At 41.0% G+C, this 13130-nt stretch overlaps 1 protein-coding gene across 5 annotated transcripts in view; it reads left to right on the top strand.

The window, feature by feature from the left end:
* The window catches only part of ift88 (intraflagellar transport 88 homolog), a 31844-nt gene that overhangs the window by 13790 nt on the left and 4924 nt on the right, over positions 1-13130 (top strand). The window contains exons 17-25 of one of the 5 annotated variants that reach the window (XM_034110486.1): positions 178-328; positions 2130-2245; positions 2631-2683; positions 5325-5390; positions 5498-5604; positions 9017-9071; positions 9527-9565; positions 11321-11338; positions 11496-11546. In XM_034110486.1, coding sequence (XP_033966377.1) covers positions 178-328; positions 2130-2245; positions 2631-2683; positions 5325-5390; positions 5498-5604; positions 9017-9071; positions 9527-9565; positions 11321-11338; positions 11496-11546 — 656 coding nt within the window. Of the gene's footprint in view, positions 1-177; positions 329-2129; positions 2246-2630; positions 2684-5324; positions 5391-5497; positions 5605-9016; positions 9072-9526; positions 9605-11320; positions 11339-11495; positions 11547-13130 lie in introns of all 5 variants that reach the window. The other 4 variants (XM_034110485.1, XM_034110487.1, XM_034110489.1 and 1 more) reach the window with 4 other exon arrangements.

The following is a 13130-nucleotide window of genomic DNA, read 5'->3' as shown; positions in this document are numbered from 1 at the left end:
ATGTAACTCTATCATATAGCACACTTTTCTAGTAATAAAGCCAATCATTTAAATCAACACCTTCCCAGAAACTATGGAAAGGCTGCTGGCTCCCATGCATTTTTCTTCAAGGACTCAAACCTGATTTATTTCCAGTCCCAGTTGAGCATCTGTTGGTCCTTAAATCATTGGCTTCAGATATGAGCTTCTGGAGGACCCCCAGCAGGCGATCGAGTGGCTGATTCAGGTCCTGAGTGTGACTCACACCGACCCCCAGGCACTGGCCAAACTGGGAGAGCTCTACGATAGCGAGGGGGACAAATCCCAGGCTTTCCAGTACTATTACGAGGTGAGAGATAAACATTTTTTTCTACTATTTCAACAATTTAGACTTCTAAAAAACAAACAAGATGAGTAGAAGTGGGAGGGCAGAAAGCAAGGCTTATACAGAGCAGGGTCGGCTCGAGAACAAATCGAATGGGGGGGGGGGGCAAATCATTTACCACGGGGGGGCACACACTGCCGTCAACAACCAACACACAAACACCAACGTGACTTCAATTTCAATTCATGCTGTAAAGTCTCTTGTTTTCACACACATTGCAGGGTGCAGTGCTATTTTATAGCGCACACATGGCTTATGACCTATGAAACATATGGACATAGGCCACCATATAAAAAATGTGCAAATGTATTTAGTATCCTATCCATGTGAACATGATTTAAGTGGGGGGGGTCCTCACCTCCTCTAGTGGGGTCTGGGGGCATGTTCCCCCGGGAATATGTTTTTTAAATATTGAAGTTAAAAGCATCAATCTGGTGCACTTTGAGAGCAACATGAAGAGATCTATGGATACATCTCTCAACATCCATATGAAACAGAACTGTAAACAGATTTTCCTTTTCTTTATGGATATTTTACTAATCACTCCCCTTTTAAACTCTATTCTTGTTTTACTGTCATATAGTATTTCATACCTGTTTTTAATGTATTGTCTTATTTTTGTATAACTAGATAATAATCATATAAAGGTGTTCCTCAGAAATAATTGTTTACATAAATGGTAACCAAACCGTTTGAGACCCACTGAGATAACTTAGACTAAAGTTAACTATCTAAACACTGACAGAGTCCTGACCTTACCTCACTGAGCTGTAGTTATCTCTCTGTGTGGAGGAGAGGACTCTCCTCCACTCACGTTAGCATAGCTAGCTAACCAGATGCTAACAACAACAAAATGCGCTCGTGCCACACATACACAGAGCCGAGCTTGAATGAAACACAGATACCCAGAAGTACTTGTACTGTATCATATTATTTTTGATGGCTTTACTGTATAATCAGCATAACAGATGAACAGATCGCCACTGGGCTTACAACTAAACAGTCAGCCACGTAATGACAACAAAACAAAGGTCGGGGGTCATTGGTCAAGAAACACACCAATCAACGAGCCGCAGTGAGCACACCTCACCTCAGGCTGTGTTTTTTATTTGAATTCTTTATTTCTGATTTATTTCACACAAAAAACATTTAGTGGAAACGTTTTAACCTATAATATGATACAAAATAAAATGGCAAAGTGGCAGGGCTTGCCTGCCCTGCGTTGGGGGAGCACAGTGACTTGTTTGGGGGGGGGCATGGCCCGCAAATGACCCCCCATGACGCCAACCCTGATACAGAGGTAGCCCTCCCGTTAGTCATCCTGTTGCAGGATAAATTAAATAAAAGATCATTCTGTAATTAAATACTCACACAGATAAACTAAATTGTAAACATACATACATACATACATACATACATACATACATACATACATACATACATACATACATACATACATACATACATACACCCATTTCCAGGGTGAAAATAAAGTAAAACGAATAAAAAATAAGTTCCTACAAGTCCATGTTCAGATAACAAGACGGTTTCATTCCTCTTCCTACTTTTATGTAAACTGATAATTATGATAATAGTCATTATAATTGTTATAGTATTTATAATTATTGTTATTATCATTTTCATATAATCATCATAAATAAATCTATTTTTAAGTTAATCCAAAGACACAATGACCGGATAAAAATGGATTGATCATTTAACAATATTGTCAGAGTTCAGTGCTCTGATGTTGTGTGCTGTCCAGTCCTTCAGGTACTACCCCTCCAACATCGATGTGATCGAGTGGCTCGGGGCTTACTACATCGAGACACAGTTCTGTGAGAAGGCCATCCAGTTCTTTGAAAGAGCCACACTCATACAGTATGTAACCACTTTTTATTAAAAGGGTATTGCATGACAAGTAACAGCCCAAATACATCTGTGTAAAATGAATGTTCAAAAACTAGCTAGTTAAATGTGAATGAATGCCAGAAGTCCCAACAGTTCATCTTGAGAAATATATTTCTCCTGATTTAGTTCATCTTGTTTTGATTGCCGTGATAGTATTCTTTCATCAACCATGAAGCGTGTTTTCATCTGGAAGTCATTTTCTTTCTTCTTGAACAAAGAGGACTGATAATTGTTTTGTTGCCTTCGAGCTGAAATCAAAAAGGAATTTTAATAATATCTTTTTAACAATCTAAATTACGTTTTGGGTAGAGTAGTGGGTTTTTACTGACTGGATGTATGTCGTTGTCTTCCTCAGACCGACTCAGGTGAAGTGGCAGCTGATGGTGGCAAGCTGCTACAGGAGAAGTGGTAAGATGTTCCCTTATAATTCATATTATAGTAAAATAGCATGATACACATCACAGAAAAGTAGATCTAATCCACATTACTAAATATAATCATGTCCACAAGCTGCATTTCTTATTATATTTGATAAAGGCTTATTCTGATCACAGGGGGTCCGCGGGGTCTTAAAAAGTATTAAAAGTTGATAAATCAATTTAGTGAAAATGAAAGCTATTAAAAAGTATTAAAGGGCATTTTCCAAGGTATTACATTTTGTAGCTTGTTTTCAATAAGTATATAAATGGTCCAAAGAGGTTGTGTTCTACAGTGTGCCTGAATGTAGTCATGGCGTAGGTGTGTAGTGTGATTCTGTGTAGTTTATTGATGGCATCCCGTTGGGTATGACGTCATCTGAACAGGACATCGCGCGCTCACTGCTTGATAGCGCGCGAAGGTCAGTTTACGCCGGTTGTTAAGCAACATCGTCATGAGGAAATGCAAGTCTGCGTCCAAATGGTTGGAAGATAAGGAGGAAGGACAATCAATACTGTATGTAGTCAATGTGAGGTAAAGTGTGTCGCCAAGGTAACCGGTTAGAACTCAAAGTGGCGATGAGGTCTTAAAATGTAGGAAAGGGTCTTAAAGAAGGTCTTAAAAGGGATTACATCTGACTTCAGGATTCCTGCATACACCCTGGATCAAGTAAAGTTGACTCTTCAAAAGGTACATTTAGGCAAAAATAACCGTCGGTTCCTAAGTTAACTAAATCAAATGAAATGAAATGAAAATGTATTATAGCCCCAAATTACAAGAAATGCCTCAAAGGGCTGTTCAAAGCAAACAAAAGCAAAGACAAAAACAAAATACAAACGTCATAGCATAAAAATTATAAAACATTTACAACAATATACATCAACATAAGTATTGCCATGTGATAAAAGCATGTGACTGAAGTGATGGTCATGATAAACGGAAACTAGGTGATGGAAGCTAGTTTACAAGGAAGACGGATGCGAAGAGTTGGGTTTTGAGTTTGCTTTTCAAGGTGTCGGAGTCGGGAGGCCTGATCATTTATTCCGGCAAATGACTCAGACCTACTAACTGACCTAACATAAGCTATTAAGTCTATGTAAGGTTACTGCTCGGCTCAGATCCACAACGTCAGCGAGATCTCACCTCCATTAACTCCTGACGAACCAGGTTCCATGAACTGCTGTTTCAATTCAGACGACCCGCTAAATCTGTTTAAGCGATCCCAAAGGATTTTGATATCAGTAATGAGGCGTGGCCCTAAGTGAGTGAGTGTGGCAGTGTGCATTTCCTACCTCTCAAACAGGAGAGGAGAGCGCAGATTTATTTTAAGTTATCCCACTCCAAAAGGTGGGATCCGTTTATTTGAAGACAAATTGGTCCACACTTGAACAGAGTTTTACCTTCTCTCGTTACAATATGACAATAATATAAAACATATCATGCTGCGGTAATTTTCTAATCTGAAACCTTAATTCATAGTTTAGACATTAAATTCTTCCGACATAATCCAATCCTCACGGATCGCCGGGTTCTACACATTCACACCTATAGCCCGACAACATTCAGAGACGGTTCCTCGTAAAGGGTCAGTGGAATCTTTCAGTTTCAAACTTTCATCCAACAATTCACTCGGCTTCGTCAAAGGAATTCGAGCAATATTTACCAAGTTTGAGAGAACCTTACCGAGGGAAAACCCATCTCTCCAGGGAGAGAGCTTACCAGGGGAAAACCCTCTCTGCTGTGTTTTTATGCTCCAAACAGGACAGAAAAACCTAAAGTCACCTCCTGCATACCCATATTTGTGGAAACTGGGCATGACCTCTAATGTGCAGGACTTGCAAAATATTATTCTCGGCTATGGCACAAACATATTTTTGGGGCCTTTGTATTTGTCCAAAAAGTCAGGAGCCCCCCCCCCCCTGAAGAAACTGTCTCCTCTCTCTTATCAGGGACACCCATAAACCATCATAGGCCTTACACTCAACTTAACAAACCACTTGTATACTGTAAATATAGAAAATCATAAAATATGACGCATTTTCATCGTGGGTTATACAAGAATATAATTGATTATATTTGGTTATAACTAACTTTGGTTTTAATTATTGAACCTAATGTGGAGATCTCAACAAAGGACTCAACGGAAATAGCTTAGCGGATCTGAAATGGAAGACGACTCTGTAGGAGCCATTTTATGGGTGTTGTTGGTGTGTCAGTTTATTTAAGTTATATGTATAGTGCAATATTATTTATGAACACTGGGTGGCGTGGTTTAGCTGCACCGGGTGTATATAAAAAGGTCATAGGTGACAGGAGAGGAAGGGACACAGAAGGAAGAGAGCATACCGATTCCACCAGCCCGGCAGATGCTCATCACAACAATTAGAACTGTACAATTGACCCTGGTATGTAAAGCTGAATAAAACCTCATTATAAACTACAACAAAGGACCGGAAACTCATCTGTTTGTGTCTGCGTCTGGATCACTCTTCAGCCCTTCTGTGAAAGTAACGGCAAAAATATATAGGACATAGGAAAGGAAATTGCCATTACAGACTCAAAAGGAGATGGTGCTCGGAGGTAGCAATGACCTAAGTTTAAGTTACTGATCCATTTCCTCTTTTCTTCTCAGGAAACTACCAGAAAGCTCTGGAAACGTATAAGGACATTCACCGAAAGTTTCCAGAAAACGTGGAATGTAATTCTTCCTGTTTGTTCCACAGTTTCCCAACAGAACTCTTGATCAACAGCAGATGATAGATTCACTGATTATAACAAATACAAAAAACCTGTGTGTGTGTCCAGGCCTGCGTTTCCTGGTGAGGCTGTGCACAGATATGGGACTGAATGAAGTCCAGGAATACGCCACCAAGCTGAAGAAAGTGGAGAAGATGAAGGAGATCAGAGAGCAGGTAAATCATTTGACCTTTAAAAAGCTGTTTCCTTCCCTCTCAACACTAGAACCGCCAGAGGTCGCTGTACACCTAAAACCGCCAACGGGTCAAATGTACCCGCTATTGATTTTCAAGGTACAATGTTCTTTTATTCATCATACAGAACAGTGAGTTTTGATCGCACGGGGATGAAACTTATACCAATAGAATCTGTGGACTCTCAGCTTTTCATAGGATATAGTTTGTGCAGAGAGCATGAAGTATAACATATCGCTACCAGTGCTGATTTAAACGCTTGGTGTTAGACTTGTGTTTTGTTTAGGTACAAATCTCTCTCTCTCTAACTATCTATCAATCTCTCTCTCTATCTATCTATCTATCTATCTATCTATCTATCTATCTATCTATCTATCTATCTATCTATATCTATATCTATCTATCTATCTATCCATCTATCCATCTATCCATCTATCTATCTATCTATCTATCTATCCATCTATCCATCTATCTATCTATCTATCTATCTATAACTATCTATATCTATCTATCTATCTATCTATCTATCTATCTATCTATCCATCCATCCATCTATATATCTATCTATCTATCTATCCATCTATAACTATATATCTATCTATCTATAACTATATCTATCTATCTCTCTCAATCTATCTCTCTATCTATAAGTAACCGCAGTAGACAAAAGGCGTTGCTATAGCATTTTTAAATCCTTTAATGTTCAAAAAGCTCTTTATTTCCATGCACATAAACCTGCATACCAGACCACAGGGGAGGGACAACCACACAAAGCGATACCCCTCTAAACTAAATGTATCCTATAACCACAAGCAGCCTAGATTAATGATGAACACATTTGAACTGGGTAACACATCTTTATAATATTAACATTATTCAGCCTCGTAATTGACCGTGTTGCTTAGCAGCCATCATCTTTTCCTCACTGATGTCTTGGCCTCCTCTCGCCTGTTCCAGCGCTAATTGAAACCATACACGAGTCCTTCTTCCATCAAACGGGTCAGTGGCCAGTGCAGCTGAATCAAACCGTGTTCGGAGGACACGCCGTTCAACACCTGGCGGATACAGATACTGGGTCATTTTAAACCAGATGTTGTGTTTGGAGAGATATTCGTATCACCTGCCACATCTGATAAGTGGTTTGACTATAGACGGCAAAGATGATTATGCTGTATCCTCCAAAGGTTGAATCAGAGAATAACAGGAGACATATGCTCGTCCGGCGGTTGGCAAACACGGCTTGCTTTTACAGATTGCTTTTGACACAAATCTGCAGCAAAGAGTCACTAGAATGCTGCGTTCTCCTCTGCATCGTTTCGTTATCGTTTCTGTCTTTAAAGAGTACTCCCTTCGTTTCCATTTCACTTCTTCAACACAGCCAGACTCTCAACGACGGACCATTTTTCAACTTTCCCCCTCTGGCATCTCCAAGAAGGATTATTGCTTTGAACGCTGACCCAAAGGCAGCTTTATCTCTTTCCTTTGGAGCCTAGCAACAACCAGCACCGAGAACACACTGCTTTTTGTTTTGCACACTAACTTTGGTGTTTAGTGACTGCAAACAACTGATACTGTTTGGTAACTGGTGATGGATGCCAATTAGGGCTGCCAATTTATATTCAGCATTGACATTGTGATGTGCAGTCGTCTTACTGCGGGTGGCCGCCCACAACTAATGCAGCTGTGAACCGGAGCCTCAAGCAAAGACGAGGTCTGGTGCTTGCCAAGACGGCACATATGTTATATATATGACACAGAACATTATTTCATGTTTAGTTTTTAGCCCCAAAGGTTGTTGCTTCAAGTGACATCCTTTCAGGGCATTTCTCAGACGTCATGCTGATCCCTTTGGAGCCACAAAAAGGCTTCATTCATACAACTTTTCTTTAAACATTTACACATCTAATAGTACTCCCAAGACTACTACACAAAGTTGTATGTATGAAATCAGTAATTTTACTTCATTTGACCGTACCAGGCTCACAGGAATATAATCAAACATCTGTTGTCTTTATTTTTTATTGTGCTTTTTACTCCATTCAGCTGGGGGGGGGAAATCACCCAAAAGCCCAACATTTCACATCCAAATAAAATTATTTCTGCATGTCCATCTATGGTGGCTTTAAAGACTTAAAGGTGGGGTAGGTGATTCACTTCAGAAACACTTGTTGTTATATTCCAATCCATGGAATGCTCTTAACATCCCGATAGCAATGAATATATTAAATGCTTTGACAATAAATACATTAAAAAATATCATCTGTGGAAGCCGTGGCGCTGTAAAAAGCACGACCAATCATCTGAGCCGGCCCGGCTAAAGTAACTGGATGGCCTACCTGCCTGTCAGCCTTCCATCTGTGCACAAACTTACCTCGTGCCCTCATTGGTCATGTGCGCGTTCGTGTGTGTTGGAGGAGGGGCTCTGTGAGGAATTGGCAGATTTTTTCCGGCTGTGTATTTTCAAATTCTAGCGCACTCAAGCTGCTTTCTCCATTCTTACTCACCCCACCTTTAAGATCCACACCCATAGTACATGAAAGGCCTGTCGCCTGTGGTCTGGGGTCAGTTTGGAAGACATGCGTGATTCAGAGTAACAGGGGCGTGTGCCATCAGAGACGGAGTTGGAGGATCAGCAGCTGCTCTTAAATCAGCTGAGAGGAACAATCCTGAGAGACGGAGCCAGAGGGCTGAGTCCGTCATCAATCTCCCAAATAACTGTGTGTGTGAAATGATGAGAGAATGATTAAGGAGGATTAAAACCCTGCTCTATCTAATGTTTTGTTTATTTTAGATGTCTTATTTTACCATGACGATTCACATAACTTTAATACAAATAGTTTTGGACTGACTTGTTAATGAGACACAGACGGAGAGACAAATACAAATCCTCTGCTGTCGTCACAATCCAAAAATCTAGAATGAAATGTTTTGGTCTTCTCACCACAGAAACGTAATTTGATTCAAAAACGATTGTGCTAAATAGAATGATAGAATTGGGAGAGATGAAACCCTCTCTAATGGACACATGCTTGTTTTTGTTCTCTGCTTTTAACCCATCCTAGTACCAGGAGTCTAGTGCTAGGAGCAGTGGGCAGCTAGTGTACAGCGGGGAGCAATGGGAGTGGGGGGGAAGGGGGGTGTCCGGTGCCTTGCTCAAGGGCACCGCAGCAGGGCAGGAGGTGAACTGGGACTCTCCAAGTAGCAGTCCACACTCCATATGTAGGTCTGGTCGGGGACTTGAACCGGCGACCCTACGGCTCACAGTCCAAGCCCCTACTGACTGAGCCACTGCCGGACATTATATTTAAAGTTAAACACCATTAAGATTTGTCCTTGTTTGCATTTCAATCCTAATTGTCCCCTAATCCTCCTTCCTCTCTCTCTCCTCCTGCAGAGGGTGAAGTCGGGGCGAGAAGGCAGCTCCAGAGGTCGCAGCGCCGGGAGTGCAGGTGAGACTCAGTGAAATACAGACTTCCTGCTGTGTGTTGGTCTGAACATGTTCAACTTATATTCAACTTCTCCATTTGTATAGTTTGAAAAGCTGGGACATTTAACACCCAAAAAATGTACTTTATTATCACGAGAAGTGTTAAATGTTTAAAACCTCGATACTTCTTTGGTAAAGCTTTAAAAGTGTCCGTATCACAAAGCACTAATAACTGCTGGCTTCCAGTCTCTGATTTCAATCAAATCGTACATGTTTTAGACCGAATTGAATGCTCTTACATTCAAAATGATGATTGGTTTTAACAAAACAAAAAGCATGCATGTATTCCTAAAATAAAGGAAGAAATACATGTCAAGTGTTGGTATACAAACAAGTTAAGAATTTGCAACATTGCTTTTTTTATCATGTATGACCCACTTCTGTTTGTATCTGTTGTTCACTCATGCTGCCGGACAGCAGGCGTCTCCTCATCGTCTGTCTCCTCTCCTAAGATGGGTACACTCCTAAGCAACACACTGAGCCCAGTATACAGAAGTAGGAGAATATAGTCAGTATCTGTTAGTCAGATTTATCGTCAAGTGCTTTAAAGAAGCCATTGTTTAGATTTAGAGCCGTAACGGAGCGTCCACACTACAGCTTCAAAAATAGCTTGGAGCTGGGCGCGTCTGGAGCTTGGGGATTTTATTCGAGCAACGCGACCAACAACCAATCAGATGAATCTCCCGCCCCCGACATACAAAGCAAAAAACCCCGGGGATTTTATGGGAGCAATATATATATAAACTCCCCAAACAGGCGAAAACCTACCAGTTTCCCCCACTGTCTCTGCCACCTCCCTCCATGCTGGTTCCTCCGGTTTGTTTCCCGGTAGGTGAAGAGGGTCTGGTCATACAAAACCGGGTGATTTGCTACGGCGATAGTTAGTTTCTCCTCCGACTTTTTTTGAAATATAGAAATGAACGGCGGGATATCTCTCCCAGCTTAGACGCGGTTTGATTGGCTACGGCTTGAGCTGTCAGATTTTCAGAAACGGGATTTGATTGGCTGGCGCTGGCTACTCCGGCGTCTCCGGCGTTAGAAGTTGAACATTGTTCAACTTCTAACGCCGGAGACGGACCGCTATGCTACCCACAATTCAGTTCGGCGAAAAGCGAGGCAACGTGACGTCACCCCATTGAAAGTGAATGGGCAGACGCGTTGGAAACCGTTTTTGAAGCTGTCGAAGCTGTAGTGTGGACGGGCGTAACTCCCAGTCTAACTCCAAACAGCAGGCTGAGCATCTTTCCGCTTTAGATACAAATATATAACCCTTCCTTGGTTCATGAGTGAAGATGATGCCGCCTCACATCTTTGTAGGACACTGGGCTGCACGATTTGGAAAACAACAACTGGTTTTATTGACTGATGTTGCAATTGCTACATGATTTGTGATATTAGAGAATTATCATTTTAAAAACATTGTTTATATTATCATTGAATAACATAATAAACTGATTAAAGTGGGATTTCTTAAAGACGATCTTTACCAAACAATAAGACATGTTTGACGTTAGTAGGCCAGGACTTCTCTGCAGCATCACAACACTTCATTCAGATCACTTCACACATTTTGTTTATACCAAATATTGTGCTAACTACAATACGGATATCGCACTAGTCTATTTTGCAATAATATTCTGATTAGTTGTGCAGCCCGTTTCATTAGAAGTCTGTTTCAGAGCTCTGAGAGCCAGGCCTTACTGTAGCTCGTCGGAGAATGAAAACTTTGGTCCCTCCTTCTTCCTTCGACACACACACACACACACACACACACACACACACACACACACACACACACACACACACACACACACACACACACACACACACACACACACACACACACACACACACACACACACACACACACACACACACACACACTCTAATCTGGCTGTGGAAAGCTGGCTCATCAGCACATTTCAAACGCAATCCAGTCTGTCTGAGTTGCCAAAAACTGTAACAAGGCGCAGCGTTCCCCCTCCTCTCAGCTGAGTCCTGTGGTGACGTTACATTGATACCCCCCCCCCCGATGACTTAGATCAGAAAACCTCAGACGTGCTTTTTGTTTCATACTGACGTCTTGTTTGACCAGATCCCGTTACAGTAAAACTCCTTCCATCGTGTGAACCCTTGAATACCAGCTGTAACACTTTTTGACGTTGTTTAAGTAACCTCCAAATCCTTTCTAACTTCCTTACGGCACACCAGAGACGGATGTTAAAGCAGGTGAGAGAACGAAAGGTATAAAGTGACAACAACTAGTTCTCATCAGCTCTCTGTACTTCTTTCTCTCCGTGCCGTTTGGTGTTCTCTCCGTGAGCTCTCGTGACGCGCTGTAATCTCTCTTTAACCTGTCCTCTCTCTGCTTCCTCTCTCTGCTCAGTATCTCAACCTGAGTCTCAACAAACCAGTCCTCTGCTGGACTCGGGGAGAGGTAGGTCACAACATCAACACAGATTATTCAAGCAAAACTTGTAGGATAGTTCTGGGGACACGTGGACAACCAGACATTTAGTCATCTCTCGTTGATAACGATTGATCATCTTGAACTGAACCAAATGGTGTTGCTCTCCTTCTTGTCATTGCAGTAACACATGAAATTACACTACAACGTTCATTCATCAACAACAACGTTCATTCGTCAACAACAATGTTCATTAATCAACAACAATGTTCATTAATCAACAACAACGTTCATTCATCAACAACAACGTTCATTAATCAACAACAACGTTCATTCATCAACAACAACGTTCATTCATCAACAACAACGTTCATTCATCAACAACAACGTTCATTCGTCAACAACAACGTTCATTCATCAAAATCACTTCTAACGTGCAAGTTTTCATGGATTTTATACTTTTGCAATTTTCCTGTCAGAAGTGATTAAAATGTTATCATATATATATATATATATATATATATATATATATATAGATATATATTATAACAAAAGGGAAGAACAATTATACTAAGCTGGCTCTTGAACTCAGCTGCATCGTTGATTGATTCCTTCGTTGAAAGAGAGAGACACATTCCAATAGAAGAGAAATGGAGAAACAAACTTCATTCCAGTGTCTTAACATAATACAAAAGAACAGCATGTGCACAATCTTTCTTTATAAGATCCACATTAAGGTGCACGATGGATTCAATGTGGATCTTATAAAGAAAGATTGTGCACATGCTGTTCTTTTGTATTATGTTAAGACACTGGAATGAAGTTTGTTTCTCCATTTCTCTTCTATTGGAATTTGTCTCTCTCTTTCAATGCAGCTGAGTTTAAGAGCCAGCTTAGTATAATTGTTCTTCCCTTTTGTTATTATATGTGATAACATTTTAATACCATCTGAGTGAGACATGCAGAGTGTTCTTCTGTGTGTAGTGTTCGGAGTGAGACCCTTGAACCGGGTCCAGAAACCTCTCGGCAGGCAGCTGTGATGTTGCACTCGATCAGTGTTTGCACAGAACTCTCTCACAGGAGGATATTTGAGCACCTGAGAATTCTCCCTCTTTCCCGTGAAGGCTGCACATTTCCAGCTCTCTAACCCGAGTGTGTGAAAAGGCTGAGGGTTTCTCACACGTCCAAACCATAGACTGTATATAGGTCCAAACCATAGACTGTATATAGGTCCAAACCATAGACTGTATATAGGTCCAAACCATAGGTCCAAACCATAGACTGTATATAGGTCCAAACCATAGGTCCAAACCATAGACTGTATATAGGTCCAAACCATAGGTCCAAACCATAGACTGTATATAGGTCCAAACCATAGGTCCAAACCATAGACTGTATATAGGTCCAAACCATAGGTCCAAACCATAGACTGTATATAGGTCCAAACCATAGGTCCAAACCATAGACTGTATATAGGTCCAAACCATAGGTCCAAACCATAGACTGTATATAGGTCCAAACCACAGACTGTATATAGGTCCAAACCATAGACTGTATATAGGTCCAAACCATAGACTGTATATAGGTCCAAACCATAGGTCCAAACCACAGACT

The sequence above is a fragment of the Pseudochaenichthys georgianus genome, chromosome 21 (genome assembly GCF_902827115.2).
Source record: "Pseudochaenichthys georgianus chromosome 21, fPseGeo1.2, whole genome shotgun sequence".
NCBI classification, from domain to species: Eukaryota; Metazoa; Chordata; class Actinopteri; order Perciformes; family Channichthyidae; genus Pseudochaenichthys; species Pseudochaenichthys georgianus.
Note: the sequence above shows the minus strand (reverse complement) of the source record. Positions and strands in the feature narration are given on the sequence as shown.